General features: G+C 42.4%; 1 protein-coding gene across 6 annotated transcripts in view; it reads left to right on the forward strand.

Annotated features, from left to right (window-relative positions):
• The window catches only part of KDM2B (lysine demethylase 2B), a 186,526-nt gene that overhangs the window by 144,793 nt on the left and 19,214 nt on the right, over positions 1 to 22,519 (forward strand). For 5 of the 6 annotated variants that reach the window (XM_068245065.1, XM_068245075.1, XM_068245094.1 and 2 more), the window contains 4 exons: positions 1,183 to 1,326; positions 4,370 to 4,456; positions 6,847 to 7,113; positions 9,664 to 9,702. In XM_068245065.1, coding sequence (XP_068101166.1) covers positions 1,183 to 1,326; positions 4,370 to 4,456; positions 6,847 to 7,113; positions 9,664 to 9,702 — 537 coding nt within the window. The remainder of the gene's footprint in view (positions 1 to 1,182; positions 1,327 to 4,369; positions 4,457 to 6,846; positions 7,114 to 9,663; positions 9,703 to 22,519) is intronic. The other variant, XM_068245084.1, reaches the window with a different exon arrangement.

Consider the following 22,519-nt stretch of genomic DNA (forward strand, 5'->3'; position numbering starts at 1 on the left):
TGCAGATGATGATGTGACTCTGCTGTAAGCTGCAGCAGTAAGCGGTCATTTGTCAGACTTGGCAATGCGCGTTGCACAAATAGGGTAACGTGCGCTCATGGCTGTGAAGTCGGAGCAATTTTGGGTACCTGGAATCTGCGTTGGTGGTTTTATAAACTGGTGAGTCTGATGATTTTTGTACCGACTCCACAGCCCTGTGTGCGCTTCTTCTCTGGCATTAGTACCTGTAGAATTGCCATGCATTGACTGCGCACTGCAAGTTTACCACTGCCTTGTGTGTCAGGCCCTTGGTTTCAAAGTACACCTCAAGTAGGGCTGGTCAGTGAGATTCTAATAATTTTGACTTTATGCCAGCTATATGCAGCTTGAAATTGGACTAATCAAATTCAGCAATAGCATATCCAAACTGCTAAAAAAAATGCATAAAATTTGCATAAACTGTGAATTAACTGCCTCTCATTCACCATCCCTAATCTCCAGCAAACACTGTATTTTCCATTTCAGTGGAAATATTCTGTCTATTTTCTTATTGCAGTCTGTTACCCCCTTTGGGAGTCTCCCCTTATTTCTATAGTTATACCAGAGATGGTCAAAAAAATAATGGGTACTGTTTTTACTGTGAAACTGAAATTTTCTGTAATGCGCTGAATGATGAAAACACTTATTTATTTATTTGTTTTTGCTGCTGCCATGGGAATACATATATGCATACCCATTGGCTATTTGGTAAAGAGGAGACACTCACCGGCCCCTTATCCCTCCTGCTCCCGGGCTGGCCGCTATAAATTACATTGGTTCACTCGCACTATGAGGCACGGCAGATGGATGGGGAAGAAGCACGTGCAGAGAGAACCCACAGGCTTGCTGTTCTGGGTCACAGCACGACTTTATGTCAGAGTCGCTGGTTACAATGTAAATTCTAGCAGCCAGCTTGGGAGCAAGGAACCCTTAGATAAGGGGCCAGTGAGTGTTTCCTCATTACCACATAGCCGTGGATATGCTTATAAGCGTACCCACAGCATCTGCTCAGGGCCTCTCAAAATTGACTTTTGTACGATATTCAAATTTTTCCAGGTTCGCCAATATGCTTTGGCTGTACCTCGCTTTTGAGTACAGACCTTTTGTGGGTCACGTTTGGAAATGTGCAGTGTTATAGATGTGCTGTTTTTTCTTTTTTTCCAGCCTGTTTTGCCTCATACGGCCGTTTGTTTAGTGTGTGGAGAAGCAGGAAAAGAGGATTGTGTGGAGGCACAAGAAGCAAAATTCAATGTCATGCTGATGGAATGCTCCATCTGTAATGAAATAATCCATCCAGGATGCCTTAAGGTACCTTACAGTAGTTAAAGATAAAGTTATTAGTTTGCTGTACATATTTACCGTGAGTTGATCTTGAGTAATTGTGCCACAGGGCAATAAGCTGGCAAAGTACTTAGCGCTAATACTTTGCAGAGATAATGTCCTGGCCTTAATTCTCTCTTTTAGCAATTTACCGTTCTTTGCATTCTCTAAATGTACTATTTGTATCATTCCATGTAGATTGACTTTGTTTTGTAGTTTGTATGTTACAATTGTTTGTAGGGATGCTGAAATATGACCACAGTAGCCGCTCTGACATTTGTGTATTAAACTGCTGTATGATTTGTCTGTATATTAAAGCAAGAAATGATTTATACATTCCCGGAGAATTGGTAAGTTGCTTCTGCTGCACGGGGCGGGGTTAGTGCTATTTCGTCCGGCACGCATTCATATCCGGCATCATGCAAACCCCTCCTGTACTGGATATTGGGGGTCTTACTGTAAATAGGGCCTCGCGCTTTCTGTACGTTACCTGTACTTTACAGCGGTGAAAATGCATCTAACTAGAAAAATTATGGTGAGGGGTGTGGCTTAAAGTGTACCGGGAAGCTTCTGGATGGTCCAGGGGGTCTCCCTACTTCCCTCCTGCGCTTTGCTAGGATCCCAATATTGATGTTAGTGGAAGCATATAGTCTAAATATACAGCAATATATAGCCAAGTTGAACATTACTGTCGGCGACGCTCCCCTCCATGTACGAGTGCAGGTGCAGACCATTGCTTGGCAGTAGCATGGAGCTCCTCATGCATAGGGATATGGTTATGCACATGAGGGGTATGGGGGAAGCCCCGGGTAAATCTTTAGGTAGCGATGTCTCTGGTTTCCTTTAAAGGGAACCGGCAGTCCTCCTGATCATGTATCTCTAATACTTTTAGCCATAGACCCTGAACAAGCATGCAGCAGTTCAGGTACTCTGACTCTGCTGACTAAGGTTTTACTGGATTAGCCATATGCTTGTTCCAGGGTTTTGACTCAGGTGCTACTTATGCTAGAGAGATCAGCAGGGCTGCCAGGCATTTTGCATTGTTTACAAGGAAACAAATATGGCAGCCTCCATATCACTCTCACCTCAGGTTCCCTTTAACTAGCATGCCTGGAGTACAGCTCAGGATTGACATGTAGCTTGATCCCATTTGTGTAGGTCAGAGCACCTCTGGTGACTTGCATTGCACGCCGCTGTTTTCTAAGCAGTGTTGTGGCAAAGCCTTTATTTATTGTACCCTCAGATGTAGAAGCAGAAAAGTCCTGGTTCATCAACCTTTCTCTCTGGCAGTACGATTACTGTTTATTTGGCAGCGTTCCATTGTTAAATAGTCTTTCAAAAATTTTCAATAGCTTTCTATGGCTATAATTAGGTTTTTATGCAAGTACAAACATCTGCTCTGCTGCTTCAACTTATTAGATACAAAGAAGTAAATAATGCAGAAATCATGACTTCTGCCATATGAAAGGACCTCCGTGACGCAGAGCATAGCGCTGATGTGGAGGATTCTTTGCAGCTGCTGTGTCAGAATGTTACTCATTTATTTCCCTTTTTTGTAATTGCTAAACTGCGAGGGCAGAAACTGCAGCAGGATATGATTGGAAGGGATACTCAAGGTTCTGGGTGTCCTCTTGTAATCCTATTGTCTCTGGATACTGAGCTGACCTTTGGGTGGACAGCTAAATACGAACATGAAATACATTTATTTGAAGTGGCTCAGCCTGTCAAAAGAATTGTAATTCTCAACCAGTCTTGTGACCCAGGCAGCCAAGCCTTATACAGGAACCTCCCTTTTCTGCATTGCAGTACGGATTGGCCACAGACTCTCCTACTTCCTGTTGATTGGGCAGTAATGGGAAATTATCAAATTGATATGCCCAGAAATGTGGTGTCCTTTATCAGGAAATGTAAAACGTTATCAAAATGAAAGACAATGCCTCTATAGTGCTTTGGCGGCTTCCAGGTAAGGGGCTGTGTCACTGTAGGTTTTGGGCACTCCTCTCACCTGGCCCTGCACAGTAGGGTGTCATGGCTTTACTTGCCTGGGATGCAGTACCTGCTTCAGAGATGGGGGATGCAGCGGTTGCGACCGCACTACATCCCCTGGGCTAGAGAGGCCCACTAGGGACCCGCCTTCAGTCATCTTATTAACTTTTCATTGGTGCTATGCTGGTAATGAACACCTTTATATGTACATTGCATAGTGGTAATCAGTTGTTTACATACTCTGATCTCACCTCTCTGACACTGTTGCTGTCCTTGGTAGGTTTTTGGGATCCATATCAATAGAGTACTTGGGGCTCCATGTAAGACTCACACTGAAGCTCAAAGCTCCTTAGTTACACCATGGAGCTTTCATGCTGACTGAACATTTCCTCACTATTGAGGGACTGGTTCCTCCGCCCTCCCTTCTCCTCTTCACTCGGTCAGAGCCCATAGTCACTGCAGTGCAGCAGGAGGAGAACGAGACTACTTTCACCACTGAAACCGTACCTCTTGCTAATGTCACTGATGGCCATAATGGTTGTCACTTTGTAGGATGTGTAAAACACGGGAATCAACTGAGAGAAGAGGAGGAATTTAGGGGTTATCAGTATTTTGGCAGCGAGAAAATTGGGAACAAGCGAACTGCTGCCACAGGTACTTTAAAAAAAGCAAAACAAAGCTAAAAAATGTTATTCACTCTTTCATCTCTTCATGTGAATTGGGTGGCTTCTTACACTTATCACTGTAGGCCACACTTGTTCTTGTAGAAGATTAGCTATTTATATCTATATTTGAACGTGAAGGTGATACCTACTGTTCAACACTCTTCTTACAGAATATTCTTATTTACATCATGTGTGAGCCAGACATGTCCTAGAGAATACATTGCAGACTGCCACTTCATGTTCACTGATTGCATGCTAAAAATACATTTAGTGATGGTACTTGTGGAAGAGGATGGCACTTGAAGCAAGACGAGTGCTGCCATTCAGCTTCAGATGTGACTTTCTGTGTGGAGAAAAATTTTAATGCATTATTTCCATAGGTAAAGGAATCTGATGGAGTGGTGAATGATGAGCTTCCAAACTGCTGGGAATGTCCAAAATGCAACCATGCTGGGAAAACGGGGAAAGTGAGTATATAGTTATTGCATGTGACCTATAGGTACGCAGTCTTTTTATCCCTGCTGCTGTGCAATTAGTACACTGGCTCAAGGGAGAGCTGCACAAATATCTGCCTGATTACCTCATCTCTGTTATAGGGCATAGATTTATACTTCAATCAAGTTTTCAGTGTTAGCTGTGCATGTTCTCAGCACTGAGGACTGGGCGTCCATGTGGTCAAAACCTACTTCATTCTTCTCAAATGAGATGGTCCTGTGTGATATCTGCAGATTTGTGCAAAGCTTAATTGGAAGCAGTAACTAGCTAAAATATATAGAGGTGTTCCAAAAGAAGAGGAGTGAGCCAGGAGCATCATGCATTTAAACTTGCAACTTGTCAGGCACAGCAACATACAGTCTTGAAGAAGTCCATATTGCTGGGCGAAACAATCGTCTATCCGCCGCACCTTCCTTTATGTTGCTGTGCCTGAAAGTATACCATTTTTATCTGCTGTTATTGCTTTTAACATCCTAAGAGTATCCATTAAAAGTTGCAATTTGGACGCGTGACGCTCCTGCAGTGCTCCTCTTCTGATGGAATATATGCATACTGGTTTTCTGTGTGATCTGGAGGTTGCACCACAGTGTGCAAAGCAATGTGCATTCATCTCTATCTCCCTTGCCTTATTTAAATGTATGGAGGAACCAGATTGAAGGGAGCTTTTTAGGTAGGAGTTAGAAGTATGAGGTGTTTGTTTGAGGCAACTAGTGAAGGGGCTGATGGAGAAAAGCTAAATGTGTAGAGCGAGAAAAATGGCAGAGTTCAAGATGCACTGGAGAGGTGGCAGCCAATGTACTGCTAGGCCACGGAGCAGGGTGTTGAAGGTACTGCAGTAGTGTACCCAGCATATGATGATGACAGGGCCTAGCAGTCTTGAAGGATTTATGTTCTTTGGTTGTTATTGTTATAAATTGAAATGTCAGGCAGGGAACATAAATTAGAAGGCAGAAAAATTATTATTTTTGTTTCGACCATATTGAGTTTAAATGTCATCTCCTCCTTCATTCCTCTCACTAGCTTAGACAGTCAGGAGAAAGAGAAGTCAAAGCAATAAGCTCTTGAGTGGACAGAGAGCCTGAACACATGCCTGACTTAAGTCGGCAGAGGTGGCTAATAACAACCGACTCAGCCAATATCTACTCACCCCCAGTGATGCTGATCCCATTGTACTCACCGCTTTCCCGCCTGCCGCATGACTTCACACGCCGCTGGTTGTAAATCCCCCCCCCCCCCACATAGCAACACAGCGCGTCGTCCGCTACACAGCTGACACGCGTGTGTGTGCAGCCCAGACCAGCAGTCGCTCAAGGGGATTCAGTCCTGATCTCCAACTGGTGACCTGTGTCAAAGGTGTGTACACACCTTAAGTGTCATCTATCTGCATGTAACTGATACATTAAACCAAAAAAAGACAATGCACTGGACAAGATGATAGTTTGATGGAGTAAACAAGTTTTCTAAGAACTGAGCCCTGCTTGTGATTCCTTAGCAAGAGAGGATCAGGGATTAAAATGGGTTTAGAATGGGCAACAGTGAAGGAGTAACAAGAGGGGTAGATGGGGGAGTACCAGATCTGCACGTCTCAGCATGATTAGCTTCCTGTTTACAAATGAAAATTGAACCATTGCTGCTGTGTAGAATGATCAAAGCACACTGGCCACCGCTAGCTGTACAAAGATGTAAGTCTGAAGGTCACCAGCCTGTACAAGATTTTTCGTACTCAAACTCCATTAGATGTTAGATTTGCAAAAAAAAACAACAAAAAAAAACCCCCAAAATATTGAAACCAGCCAAAAAAAACCTTAGTGTATAAATATTTATGGAACATTGATTGATTGAGAAATTTGAGTTTTCTCAATCGGGGAGGGAGCAATGGGGGATGGACAGTCTTATAGTTTTGCGCTGCATCTGTGAGTACAAAGCTAGTAGGGGTGTCTGTTCAATTGATTTTTTTTTTAAAGATTTCTGCCAGCATTCATGCACCATTAGCAAGGTTATTTTATTTGTTTGCAGTAAATGGAGGGATGTTTGTAGTGATTTTTTTTTTTTTTTTTAATTAGAAAATGTTACTTCCATTTCATGATCAGCAGAATGATTTCACTGGGGTACCCCCTTTCACCCCAGTGTTTTACCGCTCTGTTGGGAGTCATTGAACTTCTGCAGTAATATGAATTACATATTTGAAGCTCCAGTGTACAAATCCATTTAGAATAGCTACTTTCCTGGACATTCAACACATATTGGTCACAAACGCTATACAGTAGTGCCAGTTTATTTTGTCATTCATACTGTATACACAAGCTTGGCCATTTGTTCATAGGCATAAGATATAAAGTGTTTTGTGCTTTTTCCCTTTTTGGCCTACAAGCAAAAAAGAGGTCCAGGATTTAAGTACGCTTCCAACCTGCCTGGGTCGTTGCTGAAGGAGCAAAAGATGAATCGAGATAATAAGGAATTAACTGAACTAGTAAAGAAGAAAGAAAGGGAAGAACCCCCCAGGCAGACCCTAGAGGAACCACCCAAAAAGAAAATCATTGAGGGAATTGTGAAACGAAAACCTGAGGATGGCCCCTTTAAGAGGAAACGGCCTCTAGAAAAAAGTACAGATCCTGCCGTCAGGAAGAGGGTGAGTTAGCAACTAACTTCTGCTAAGTAATATTTTTAGCAGGCCTGTTTTGCAAGGATGGAGGTGACATAAACTAGTAAGAAGAATTAGCATGCCCACCTTTACATCATAAAGTCAAAAGCAATAAATCATTTTCTTCTGAAAACAGCCAAGCAGCATGTTCTGCTTTATGGAAAGCAGAACTGGGTGGATGCTAAAGCATCATTGCGCTGCAGGATCCGATAGAACGAGACCTCAGGCAAGGGAGATACCTATATGCACACTTAAGATTTCAGGAGGAAACTGTCAATACCAATCACAAGTATGGACATAGCTTTAGGGCTGGTAGATGTGGACAGACCAACTTTAGGGCTGGTACATGTGGACAGATCCACACAGTCAATCCATAATCCATTGTTTTCTTGATTGGTGATGAATTAAAGGGAATACCAAAATAAATGTATGCATGTGTACTATGGCTTTCGTCCAAATCCTGTTGTAACGCAAAAGAAAAACAAATCTCTGTCCAGGGCCATTGCTCTTTGAGGAGAACGTGTGTCCTGTAGCAGATCATTTGGTAACTGGTGGCTGGCTGGTAATGTGGGCGCAACAAAAAGAGCAATATTTATTGCAGCTACAGTGACGCCCAGTGTATAATTTCTGCACCAGGGTTCTTGTGTGAGCAATTGGCTGTGGCGGTGTAGCAGAAATTGGCGCTCGGCTACACCATAGCTGAGCGCTAACGGGGTTAACTTGGCGTATAGCTGAGCGCCAGATGTATTGAAGGTCAATAAAGGAGGGTAAGTTACTGGGTGCCTGGGGTCTGGTCATTATGTAGCTGAACCCCACTTTGGGGGTTTTACTTTCGTGTTAGGAGTGTGTGTGTTGGATGTCAAGGATAGGGTTAGGAGTAGGGAGGAGGGTTAGTGTGAAAATTGGGTTAGAGTGAAAGTACAAGATCTGTAAAATTACCAATATAACACATATTAGTAATATCCGGTGTCCCAATTCTTGTGCGTGTTTTTTAGATCTATAAATTAGATCAATTTTAAAATTTAAATGGCGCTTCTATTCATTTGGCAATAACTTTATCATTACTTATTACTTTTATTTGCCATTTCAACTGGTTATTACAAAATTAACATTATGTCCCTAGTACAGTGTATGGTGAAATGAAGGTGTATTTTTTCCATTCTGTATTTTGGTTTTCTCATTGTACTCTCAAAAATATTAATACACTCTCATCGCATGCATATTTACAAAGCTAAGCCCCTAAAGTAACATTTTATTTGTTCTCTTTTATATTCATCATTATAATAATTATAATTAATTAAATTAAAAATATTTTTTTTATGCATTATGAAATGCATCCAATACATGACCCCACATAGTCTCCTGGTTACTTAGAACGCTGAATCACAGTGTTTAGCGTTAACAGGAAATCTGTTTACAAACCTTTAATGAATGATCACAGCCTCCAGCGGCAGATGTGTACCAGGGAAGAGTAAGGGGTTAATGAAGTTGCAAGTACACAAGTACATAACCTGAATTTATCATCTGTGATCATACTAACATATAGGATGCTACCAGATTAACAGTCATCAACCATATTTCCCTAGAGTGGGTATTGTCTACCAGCCAACTTTTATGAGAGTTACTGTATTTTTTGGAATATAAGACGCTCCGGACTATAAGACGCACCTAGGTTTAGAGGGCAAAAATCGGGGAAAAAAAAATACTAAACCTAGTGCGTCTATGGTACAAGGGCGTCTTATGGATCTTTTCCCCTAAAACTGTCTCTAAGCTTCCTTCAGGGCCAGAGATGTTCGGTCCCTAAAGGGTTAAACCGCCAAGTAAAATGCCTGGAGTATGTTTCGTGTAGAAGTCTGTGCTAATGATGGCGTCAGTGTTCGTTGGTAGTATTTTGCTGGCTTCCAGTTAACTCTGTGGTAGAAAGTAGCTGAAATGAATTTCTGGTGAAATAACTGTAGCATTTTCCTGACATCCAGGAAGTACCTTGCTTCCAAAACCTCAAAGAAATTCTCACTAAATGCCGCTAGCATTTACTGCTTGTTTTATTTGTGTTTATTCAGGAAGAACAAACCCCCAACACTGTGCCAAGAGTACATGAAACCTATTCAGCTCTCCTAATAGGGTTCAGTCATTTGTTGTCTTAAATACTCAACCAAGCTGGTAAAAAGAAAACCTCCACTTTTAATCAAGGGGGAATCCGCATGCCATGTTATTGGAGGTCAGGCTTGCATTTTGCTCATATCAACCCTAGAGCTGCAATTTAAAACAACTGATTTTGGTCCAGGACTGTGAAAGTTGTCTTAATAATGCCAGTATAAACCGGGATATGAATTGTGCTTGCTGTGTGGTGTGAAGGAAGATGCATGCTGGGATATCAAACATGATCTCAGAATTAGAAGTCTACTATTAGCAGAGAGCAGTGAATCTTGTTAATGACCCTTCATTTTTACAAGTCCTGAATCATGTGCAGATGGTAAAATAGTGACATTGATTTTATTGTAAACTCACTTTTTTTTCTTTTTTCTTTTTCCAATGCAGTTAAAACTTGTGAAAGATGAGAAACTCCTCAAGAAAAAGGTACATTATGTTACAATATAATTAATCTCAGTAACCGGATTTAGTGGCTTTGAATGTAATTTTCTTTATATTGGAATCTACATAATAGATAACATGAACATTGACTTATCATGATAGGTTCATATGCTGCGGTTATCCCTTCTGTCCCTGACAGGGTTAAGGTTTGGGTTTCAACCATAGCTGGGCGATAGCTGAGACTGGGAGAAAATATGCAGTGGGGCGCAGCAGTTTTTAATTTTTCGGCGCAGCAGTTTATAATCTTTCTGTCCCTGTGTTGCTGGAGAGCATTTTTTTTGGGTAAAAATGCTCCCATTGACTTGCATTAAAAGATACATCCGAGAAAGGGAAAAAAAAACAAAAACCGCCAAGTTGGCATCTGCTGCGCGAGCACATGGACACGACGTTCGCGATCGCGCTCACGTAGCCTGGAGCATTCTGTGCAGGTGCAGAAGTACTGCGCCTGGGTAGAACGCTCCTTGCTATGGGAGTGCGAGCGACGCCCTTGCACAGACGCAGTAGACACCGACCTGGGAAGGTCGGCATCTGCAACAGAGGGGATCTGGGGACACAGGAGCTGCGGCAAGGGACAGATAGGCTGCCAGGGGCTGAAGGAAGCCCCAGGTAAGTAGATCTTTTTTTTTTTTTTTTTTTTTTTTTTGCTCGGAATGTATCCTTTAAGCCAGAGGATACACTTTCTGCTTGCATTTTCTGCACACCTTGTGTGTTTGTATGCAGAAACATGCACGGTTTTCGCAGCAGCTAATTCATAGAGGAAACTGATAAAATATGTGCATAATTATCCTGCAGGGTGTTTTTTTTTTTTTTTGTTTTTTTTTCTGCGCTCGAAAAATGCATGAACTAGCCTATTGATTAACTTGAGTTCTCAGTTTAAATGTTTTTTTTTCTGTGCAGAAAACACACGAGAACAGTCAAGTGTGTCCCCTGCCTAAAATTGTGTGATTTTTCGAATAAGTGTAATGCTGAGAATACACCATAAGTTTTTTCAGCAGATAGATGGTTCGATAGATAATTTCCAACATGTCCAATCTTATTTTCGATTGTTTTTCTGAATAATTTCTCATAGAAGTGAAATGGGTAATGAGGCTACCCATTCTGGTAAAAGCAGCATATTTCTGGCAGCACTACAGGACAATTACTTGACTCAAATGGTAACGGAACCAACTAGGGGGAATGCGTTACTGGATCTGATCATTTCTAATAGACCAGATAATGTAGCAAATGTGCAGGTTCAAGAACATTTGGGAAATAGTGATCACAACATGATAACGTTTGATCTGGTGACTGATAGGCCACGGGGCAGCAGGACCACTAAAACTATGAATTTTAGAAAAGCAAAGTTCAATCAAATTAGGCAGGCACTAAGTTTGGTGAACTGGGATAATGTACTACAAGGGGAGGACACTGAAGGGAAATGGCAAGCTTTTAAACTTATTCTCAATCAATATTGTAGTATGTATATCCCATATGGAAACAAAATGTCTAGGAATAAAAAAGGCCTCTATGGATAAATAGAAAGGTTAGGGATAAAATGAAGAGGAAAAAGAATGCCTATAAGGTCTTAAAACAGGAGGGGGCTGAGGCTGCACTAAGCAATTATAAGGAGTGCAATAAAAATTGTAAAAAAGAAATTAGGCTGGCAAAGATCGAAGCTGAAAATCAAATCGCTAGGGATATCAAATCTAACCCAAAAAAGTTTTACAAGTACATCAACTCTAAAAAAAGAAAGCTTGACTGTATAGGACTCCTAAAGGATGAGGGTGGTAACTTAATGGTGGATGACCAAGGTAAGGCAGAGTTATTAAATGCTTTCTTTGCTTCTGTCTTCACAAAGGAAACAGCACTGTTGCAAATTGCAGAAGAGTCTCAATCTTCTAACTGTAATATTAAATACTTAACGCAGGAAGAAGTGAAGGCAAGACTAAATAAATTAAAAATAGACAAGGCACCTGGCCCGGATGGCATGCATCCTCGGGTCCTAAGGGAATTAAGTTCAATTATAGATAAACCCCTTTATCCTATCTCTTGTGACTCTCTTGCAACTGGCAGAGTTCCAGTGGATTGGCGTACAGCCCACGTTTTCCCATTATTTAAGAAGGGCAAAAAATCAGATCCAGGAAATTATAGACCTGTAAGCTTAACATCAGTTGTATGCAAACTATTTGAGGGGTTACTAAGAGACACTATACATGACTTCATAGTAGAAAATAATCTTATTTCTCAGCATCAACATGGGTTTACTAAAGACAGGCCCTGTTTGACTAACATGCTCAGCTTTTATGAGGTAGTGATTGCTAATATGGATACTGGGAAAGCTGTAGATGTGATATACTTGGACTTTGCAAAGGCCTTCGACACTGTTCCCCACAAAAGTCTGGTGCAAAAGTTGAGGATGCAAGGACTGGGGAAGAGTCTGTGTGCATGGATAGGGAACTGGCTAATGGACAGAAAACAAAGAGTTGTGGTCAATGGATCGTACTCAAAATGGGAGACTGTTAGCCGTGGGGTCCCACAGGGGTCTGTACTGGGTCCAGTGCTCTTCAATTTATTTATTAATGACCTAGTAGATGCAGTAGTGAGCAATGTTGCTATTTTTGCAGATGATACAAAATTGTGCAGAATCATCAACTCTCAGGAAGATAGTGTCATATTGCAACAGGATCTGGAAAGGATGGCTATATGGGCACATAAATGGCAAATGAAATACAATGTTGAAAAATGTAAAGTCATGCATTTTGGTCGTACCAATGGTCTAGCACCATACAAAATAAATGGGATACAGTTGGGGACATCAAACTTGGAGAAGGACTTAGGAGTACTCATCGACAACAAGTTAAATAATCGTACTCCATGCCAAGCCGCTGCAGCTAAAGCTAACAAAATTTTGGGATGCATTAAAAGGGAAATAAAAAATTTGAGATGCTAGCATAATATTGCCCCTGTTTAACTCTTTAGTAAGGCCACATCTGGAATATGGAATTCAGTTCTGGGCACCACATTACAAAAAAGATATTGCAGTTTTAGAGCAGGTGCAGAGACGAGCAACAAAATTGATACGTGGGATGGAAGGTCTCTCTTATCAAGAAAGGTTAGATAAACTGGGTTTATTTAGTCTAGAGAAAAGACGCCTTAGAGGGGATCTAATTAACATGTATTAATACATCAGAGGGCAATATAATAGCTTGGCAGATGAGCTTTTTGTCCCTAGGCCTTCTCAAAGGACTAGAGGACATAATCTGCGCATGGAGGAAAAACGGTTTATTTATTTATTTTGGAAAGAGTTCTTTACAGTAAGAGTGATTAAGATGTGGAATGCATTGCCACAGGAAGTCGTTATGGCAAACTCTATACCTGCATTTAAAGGAGGCTTAGATGCTTTCCTTGCGTTGAAAGACATCCATGGCTACAATTACTAGGTAATGCCCAATGATGTTGATCCAGGGATTTTATCTGATTGCCATCTGGAGTCGGGAAGGAATTTTTCCCTTTAGGGGCTAATAGGACCATGCCTTGTAAGGGTTTTTTCGCCTTCCTCTGGATCAACAGGGATATGTGAGGGAGCAGGCTGGTGTTGTACTTTGTACTGGTTGAACTCGATGGACGTATGGTCTTTTTTCAACCAAAATAACTATGTAACTATGTAACTATGGAAGTCGATAAGAAAAGAGAAGAAAATCGTTTGAAAATAAGATCGGACAGTAAATCGACTGAAAAATCTCATGGTGCATTCCCAGCATAAGGGTATAGCCAGCTTTACACCTTATCAAATGGATTACTTCTTTCCTTTTTAATTACCCTTCAGATTGAGTCATGTAGGATAAAATGTCAATAGAATAAATTGTATATTTTTACTGCTATTGCATTATAATTTTTTAGTCAGTTTGCCTATTGTAAAATCTTTCCTCCCCCTGACTTACTTTCTGAAATTTATCACACCTTTACTTGCTGGCAGGTTCATCACGGCGGAAAGTTTGTTTGTCTTCAAAAGTGAGCAGAAATATTACCAGAGGCCATATGCAATTCCCCTTTTCTCCTAAGTGTTTTTCAGCCAGTGCATTTTAAGCCAGTTGCAAAGTGCTAAAAAGTTATTTTAAATAGATGAAAATGATCTCCTAGGAGAAAACTCAGGAGAAAAAGTTTAATTGCATATGGGTCCAGGTCTCCCAGAATGCTCTGGGAGGAAAATGCTGCATAATAAACAGTATAGGCTTAACATCACTGGGAGGGTGGAGTTACATAACATATACTGTATTATATAGGAAGTGAACCTAGGAAGAGTTTATGATGCTGAAATTAGGATAATTACCAGTAATGTACAAGTGATTATTCTGAGTATTGTACTACATTGTACTATATGTCACTGGGAGTTCCTTCTCAAAGTGTACTTGAGACTAAATTAAAGTGGTGCATTTATGCTTGGTGCTTCCACCAGCCCCCTGTGGACTGTGGCCTCCGTTGCTATCCTCCCGGCTGCTCTGGTCTTTCGCTGGCCAGGCCTGTCTCTTCCTTCAGTCGGCCCAGTCATGCTGCACTGCACATGGCCAACCGCGCTGCCCCCATCGTGGTCCTGTCTCTGGGAGTGGTCCAAGTTTGCTTAGTACTAATTGCACAGGTACAGAACGCTCCCAGTGACAAGACCGCGATGAAAGCATATATATGGACAGGCCACGCATGCACAGTACAGCATGACTGGGCCAGCTGAAGGGAGGAGACCTAACAGACCAGCAGAGGACCAGAGCGGCCCAGGAGGATGGTGAGGTAGCCCATGTGCCACAGGGGGCTGGAGGAATCCCTAGGCAAGTATAAATATGGCACTTTGATTAATCTCAGGTTTCCTTAAATGGAGTTAAGGAAGTTTAGTGAATCCACCTCATTATATCTGTACATTTTATGTCACTAGTGAGTCCATTTTTTATGCAAACCCACTATGAACTCCACCACCTCACGCTAATTATGTCCCTCTTATCCTTGTGTTTGCTTGTGGCTGCGGGAGAGCGGGTAGGATTTGTAGATGTTTGGCAGGGCAGAGATGAATTGCAGTGCTAAATGACAGGTCACACCTAATGCATGCACAGTATTGGCACAGTATTGCCATGGTGCTGTGCTAGCGTCAGACTGCATAGAGGCATAATGGACTGTGGTATGTATTAAACATGCTGCCTTTTTATTATGTAAAATCTCAGGCATAGCATTCTCCCCCTTCTTCCAGCCTGATTCACAGCATTTGTTTGCGTAATAAGTGCAGGTGTGGTTATGCGACTGTGTAAAGAACATGGAACTAAGCAAATGTTTCCTCATTTTTTTGGGCTGGCATTTTGTAGTGTAGTTAGGTGCTGTTTTATCTTTGGTCATGATTGTTTACTTATTTCTGTATCCTGCTATTTGAGTATTGACCATTTTGTGGATTCATAAAGATATTTGCAGTGTACATCCTACATTAACTTGTTAAATTTGTTGGTTTTACACTTTTTTTTTTTTACACTGTGATGCGATGGTCTTGCTGCGATCGCTTGTCCCTGCAGCAGAGTGCACTGACACTCTTTCATATGCATAGCGCCGCCCCCTGTTCAGTGATGTACTCCCTGCTGGACAGGATGTATGTCACTGGGATTCCCGTCGGTCCATGCATGCGCTCCGGTGTCTACACTGCGTTGCCCCATAGACTTCCATTACCCCAATCACTATGCATTAAGTGTAGCGCTAGCGCTAACACGCTGCTGCCCTGGCATCGGCTCAGATACTTCCAGCACACCGCAACAGATCGCAATAAGTGTGAAAGTCTATAGACTTTCATTGCTTTTGCGCCCCCTTGCCATAAAATAGGGTAACACAACACAGGATTTAGCTCCAAGTGTAAAAGGGGCCTTAAAGATCTTTTAAAGTATAGTTTTTCAAAAATTATTGTTAATATCTTTAATTACCCCTTTTTTCAGTCTGACTGGTTTGGACTGGATCGGTTTTTGATCTTTCAGAAAAAGGACAGTAGGGTGTGAGAACGCGGAAAAGCCGCCGCAAGTACTCAGAGTAAGGCGGCTAATTCCGCGTTCAACATGGCGGCTTACGCGCAGGGACCTGCATTTACTGGCCTGACGGAACGCGGAGAAACCGCCGCATGCCCAGAGAACAGGGCGGCGGATTCCGCGTCCGACGCGGCGGTTTGCACACATAGGCCTACTCCTGTCTGTACTGCTGAACGTGGAGAAAACGCCGCACGCTCAGACAGCGGTGCGTCAGATTCCGCATCCAAAACAGCAGAGGCATTACAACACGTCTGGTGTGGCTGGGACTGATAGTCCACACAGGTTCAGAAGGACGCGTGCGCGTGCGAAGAGGCAGAGCATTTATAACAGTCACAGGGGTGTCAGCTGACCAGGCCGGTCAGCTGACAATTCTTTCAGTTTTCATTGGTCCAGCACTTAGGGGAGGTGCTGGAGAGCGCTTGTGTATATATACTAGGTGCTGGTCATTCCTCTGGTGTCTGGCGTTGCGATCACTACGTGGTAGCACTCAGACCCTGTCAGTATCTGTGTTATATTAGACCAGTTTCCAAGGTGTTGATGACTACGGAACTCACACCTTAGTCTAGGAAATTCTGTTATCATCTGTGTTATTATCTAGACCAGTTTCCAAGGTGTTGATGACCACGGAACTCACACCTTAGTCTAGGAATTGTTGATTATTTGTTATGACCTTCTGCTTTCCTGGCCAATCTTCTGATCTCTGATTCTGTACCTTTGTCATTCTGATACTCTGTTGCTGAACTCGGCTAGTCTTAGGATTCCGCATCTGTCTCCTGTCTCTGTACTTGATCTGTCAGTGACACTTCACCTTTGGTGTCACTCACTCTCTGATCCTCTCTACTCTCAGCCTGGCTCCGCCCCTTGGGGAGTCTCAGGCCTTGGAAGGAATCTGTTCTCAGGGCAGTACCTCCTACTGCCTCGCACCCACTGTAGGGTGCTGTCCTCAAAGTATTACTGTTGCACCAAACACTCATTTATTACTCAGGTGTCCAGAGGTTAGAGATATATCTGATTATCGGTGATACTGCAGATCATCTATAATCGGGTATATATCTGCAGTCCCGGTAATCAGATCCTGTCTGTTACACCGATCGTTACATAGGGTGAATAAGTGGCTATTACAGTCACCCTGCAGCACTGGAGTCCCAGGTTAAATTCTTGGCCAGGGCATTGCTGCATAATGTTTGTATACCTTATATACTCGCGTATAAGCCTACTTTTCCAGCATCAAACATTTGCAGAAAAGTTACCCCCTTGGCTTATATGCAAGTCAGTGGAGCAGGTTTTGTTACTGGCAGAGAAGCGCAAGGATCGTGCACTAGTGATCCTGCTCTTCCCAGCTGGCTCACTGCTGTGTCTGTGTCCCCCATGCCCTGCAACATGATGTGCAAAGTGCGCTGCTCAAGACTACCTTTGTCCCCTGGCTTGTGGAGCAGAGCATGCAAGCAACCTGTCAGCAGTGCATTAATCAGGGATTCTTTCTGTGTCGCAATCTCTGTGTCTCATATCTATGACACCCTCTAGTGGTGTCTTGAGACACAGCTGTATCATCCTCGGGGCACATCTGGCTTTGGGGAGGAAGGGTGGGCTGTGAGCCCTTTTGGACAGCTAGGCCCAATGGAGCCACAATTTCCAATTTTGAGGAATCACTGGTGATTCCCAAAGTGCTAGGCTAATGGAAGCCTATTGCCTTGCTTACACTACCACGGCTGCGATTTGCTGAAATTGCGGTACCTGCAGTATTTTTAGAGCGATTTGATTCAGGTAATGGAGGGCCCAACATCATAGTTTCTGAAATCGATCCAGAAATTGCTCTCTGCTTTTGAGAGGGATTTGTGATTTTTTTTTTATTTATTTTTTTTTTTTTTTTAGTTGATTCTGGGCTCATGTGACATAAATATTTTACCATACTTCTGGAAAGCGCTGTGAAAAATGTCAGAGCTATACAGTTGCCTAGGTTGTGCAGATCCTGAGTGAATAGTGCTGTTTTCCCGTGATAAGCCCAGGAATATCTGCTTGCCTCTCCCTTCTCCATAGGTAAACACAGCCAGCTAGAGCGAACCTATGTTTATGAACATGTTTGCAGATGGTATGCCTCTGGCGATTTGAACCTCCTTGCATGACCTTCACATAATTTGAAGGTTACATTTATTTCAAATGCTTTTTGTCTGCAGAGAACCCACCTTCAGTATGTAAGCTCTGTAGCCTGTAAGATAGCTAACCCTGACACCTGCGCCCTCCATCCACTAGAGATTGCTGTTGGGAAATTGGAGATGGAATATTAATGTGGTACACCTGAATGCCCTTCTCCCATATGTGGCTGAAATTACCTAATTCTATCAGCAAGGTTAGAACAGGCTACATGCTCCCAAGATTACTTAAAAAGGGCACTTTCTGCTGCTCTTTTTGTTTTTAAACACGTCCAGTTTTCGAGAACATGAGGGTTAATGGTAAAGTGATGCTAAACACACTGTAAATGTGTAAAAGACAGCTGTTATGATTTCAGACTTTCAGAGCTTTGTGTAGAAAAAAATTGTATAAATGAAAAATGAAGATGCAGCTTATTAATTCACTTTCAAACCAGCTGTACTAAAATAAATAAATAAATAAAGACAGCTGTGATCCGGTTACTATGGTTAATGTCGCCAGGTTGTTAGTTGCTAAGCATGTTAGAGCTGTCATGCAGACTTTGTTTTTAGCTGCTTTCTTGGAAATGTAAAAGCGATGTACTTGATACTTACTCATCTTTTGCATTCTGGACTTTAAATGAGTGTCTGAGGTAGGTAGGGATGTTAGATGCCAGGTGCTTTCAGATATATGTGCATCGGGAACATATACTCCAGGGTTATTCGGGCTGTACATAGGAATGAGAGAAGGGTGAATTGTGCAGGCATGCTGAGCTCTCTCTGAATGCCTTTTACTGGAAAGACTACGTCATACACAAACACTGCAGCTAGTAATTGTACCGATCTGGAAGTAAGGAGTTTCCCTGGTCAGATGAGAATCAAGCAAGCTTGACTTCTTAAACCCCCACATGGCAGCAGCCTGGTCTTGGTAATGGTGCAAAGGCCAAGTACTGACGTCACCAGGATGGGGGAGGGGTGGACATGAGGAATTAGGGGGCATGACTGAACCAGGAAGTCCAGCCAAACAATGGGGCCCAGCATCACCTCAGTGATGCCAGCAGCCTACACTGCTGAGGTGAGAAAGCTTTTACAGTATACAGTCTTGCCGCCACTTTGCTGACATCTAAGTGTCAAATAGTGACCCTTTCCAATGAAAGCAGCTCCGTGGTGTGCAATATTCATGACTCGCACCAAAGTCTTTCTCCATATACATTAAATAAAAAAATTTATTTCAAAGCAAAATAAAAATAACCTTGGAGTCAGACATGGTGCAGTTCTAATTGGCAAAAGGCACTCTTGCAACTTGTGTTGTCCTAAACAGTTGTTTGTAGCTATTTTTTGGTGCCTTTTCACAGTGTGTGTAGGTGTCTTCAGATGTCCACCAGCTGCTTATTAGCAATCGAACATGCTGGAAGACCTTTCCTTTATCATTATTCCCCACTGCAACACCTTCTACTCTCTCCTGCCTGTCCCCACCCCTTTCCATAGAACAGAAGACACTGCTCAGCAGATACTTGAGCAGCATATTTACATTGTAAAAATTGCCTGGAACGCAGGTCTGTGGAGTCTGTACAAAAATCATCCGACTCTTCAGTTTATGAACCCTCAGACTCCAGGTACCCAAAATGACTCCTTATTCTAATACTTACCAGGGCTGTGGAGTTGGTACGAAAATCATCCGACTTCTCAGTTTATAAAAACCACCGACTCCAGGTGCCCAAATATTACTCAGACTTCACAGCCCTGCTGAAATTATCAACAATGATTGTTTTGGGTGATCATTATTGCCAGAGTTGTTTGCAATGTGTAATGCTTTCATGGGTTTGCTTTACATCACAGGATTGTGAGACAGGATCAGTTTAGGTGAAAACAACTTTAGAAATGTATTATATAGTACATTTGTGGGAGTCAGAAGCCAGCAGAAGACCGTTATCAGCATGAGGGATAGCAGCTGTCCTAACACACCATCCTACAGTTTATAATGTGTTGCATAGTTTGAAGAGGGGAGATTTACTGTCTGAGATATGCAGGGAATTCTTACTGTGCTTGTTTCAGACATGCAGTCATAGGCACACAAGATCTAGTCCATCCCTCGAGTGGGATTGGATGGTTGATGTGAACAGAGCACAATGTTAGTGTGCATTTCCGCTCATTAGTCAGTCTGAGTATCTGTGTGACATGTTGGGACTTTTGCTTCTTGCTTCCAAAGCCTTTTTGTTTATACGTGTTTCTGTTTGTACAGTATTTTTCTCCATTGTCTGTCATTTTATGTGATGGCTGTTAGTGCATAGCCCCACAAGAAATCGTGTTGTCGGTGAATGTTCCTTCTGATTCAGGTTTTTTGTTTGGGGTTTTTTTTGCATGATATCTTGATTCTGGTTGTTGGGTTTCTGCAGTGATGTGTATATACAGTTAAGCTCTCTGTACAAATAGCCTGTGGATATGTACATTCTACTTCCAAACGGATAATGAGTTTCTGCGTAGCTGTATCCGGCTTCGGCTTCTTAAATCCTGTTCTTAAAGTTGGTAAATCCCAGGTGCCATTCTGCATTAATGAGTGCCCCGATAGAGACACTTAACTTGCTTGTAGATGGCATAACATTGAAGCTGAAGTCTAGTTTACCATTTTGCATTATATTAACAGACGGTCTATAGTAGTGTTAGATATGATAATAATGAATTGCCTTCCTTTGTTTTGTTTGTACGGCTTAGCTTACACAAGTGATTTCCCAGTATTTTTAAAGCCTTCAGGATGCTCCCATGTGACATCCCCACTAATATCAGTGTGCCAGTACATGAGTGGTGCTGATGGGCATTCCATGTCTGAGTAACCCTAGTATGCACCAGCCAGAAAGTGATGAGTCCATACAGATGTGCCTCCAGGGAAATCTGTGGGGGTAGTCTTAATGTTTCAGTATTTGGTGCACAAGCAGTTCATTGGCATGTTTCCTCACTGTTAAATTTTAAGGGCCCATTCACACTGGGGCGATAAGTGGGCATTTACCACTAATCGCCGGTGATCGCTACCACTTTTTAAAGCGCTAGTGCAGTGCAAACTATCTCCGGCAATTTGCTGTAAACGGAAACGCACTTCATGCAGCATTTTTTTTTTATTTTTTATTTTTTTTCAGAGCGATTGCAATGTATTATAATTGTGAATAAATGTACGAAAATTGCAAAATGTACAGTGTTTTTTTAAGCGCTTATCGTAAAAAATCGATTCGGCAAAATGATAGGGATAATCACTAGCGTTTTTCGATCATCAGTGTGAATGGAGCGTAAAACACTTATGTAAACAAAGCCTGGCATTGTTTGTTAATCTGCTTTGTAAAGTTTTGTGTACGTGCTCTAAAGCCTCATCTACACGAGGCGATCCGGCGGCTCGATTAGCCGCCAGATCGCCTCTTCCGCATCCCCGCGCGTGCGTCGAATTTGATTCCCCGCCGGCGCCGCTTATCTTCCGCTCGATTCCCTGCCATTGTCCCCTCGTGGGGAACGAGCAGGGAATCGGCGGTGGCAAGATCCGACCTGTCGGATCTTATCAATCGATAAGTAACATCGGCACTTTCCATTTGGATCCATTTGTGCCAAGAATCTATGTACATAGCCACCTTCATCTAGCAGTCAGGCTTGTTTCCCATCTCTCCTTCAGACCAGGTGCGGCCAGCGGCAGTAGACAGTGTAGCTTCCCCTCTGATTGTATGCTGTGGTCCAGCTGGAGCTCGGGATGGATGCGGTACCACCATAGACTATATGGGGAATGCATCTATCTGCCTGGGATTATTGTGGATGACACAAAAGTGCGGTCCATTTCCTGCAACGGATCCAGTGGATCCATTGCAGACTGACAAGTGTGAATGGCTCCTTTTATATAAAATCGGAGCTGTTCACTGTCTGTTTTACAATGAACGGAGAACAGATAGAAAATGTCCATTCTCAGCTCAAGTATGAACACATCATCAGTGGTGGAGTCACACACCTGTCTAGCAGGTAAAAAAGTCATTCTACTGCATCTAGCATACAGACAGTGAAGTCACACAACTGCATGTAGGAGGTAGCCAGTGAAGTTGGACACCTGCATCTGACTCCACTGTCTGCATGCCAGATACAGGTGTTTGACTCCACTGTGTGCATGCTAGATGCAGTAGTATGACTCCACTTTCTGCCTGCTAAACACCTGCATCTAGCATGCAGACAGTGGAGTCACAGTCTGAACACCTGATTAGGATAATAGATGCTGAGTCAGTGCTTAAAAAAAATGACAGCAGAGAATAACTGATACAGCCTCAAAGAAAATCAAAAATATTCCTTGTTTTTATCTTCGACTCCAAATTACCCTAAGGTGTATAATAAAACGGCAGCTTTATTTGATATCACTCACTAAAAGTTGGCACAGACTTGAGATGGTTGTTGACTGTGTAATGCACAATGTGAGAACCATCAGGACAGACCAGTATAAGGGATTTAGTAGTTTATCCTGGCCACATTTGTATTCATCTCTGTGGAGAGAAGGGCGACAGAAACCTGGACCTTCCACTGTGTGGGAAGACGTTCTGGCCAAACCTCTTTGTTTCCTTTGTTAGGGAGGTAGTCCTAAAATAAGTAAATTGTCTTTTGTTTATAATTTTAACAAAATGGTGGTTCAGTTTAGTA

Source organism: Hyperolius riggenbachi, chromosome 1 (genome assembly GCF_040937935.1).
Source record: "Hyperolius riggenbachi isolate aHypRig1 chromosome 1, aHypRig1.pri, whole genome shotgun sequence".
In the NCBI taxonomy this organism is placed as follows: domain Eukaryota; kingdom Metazoa; phylum Chordata; class Amphibia; order Anura; family Hyperoliidae; genus Hyperolius; species Hyperolius riggenbachi.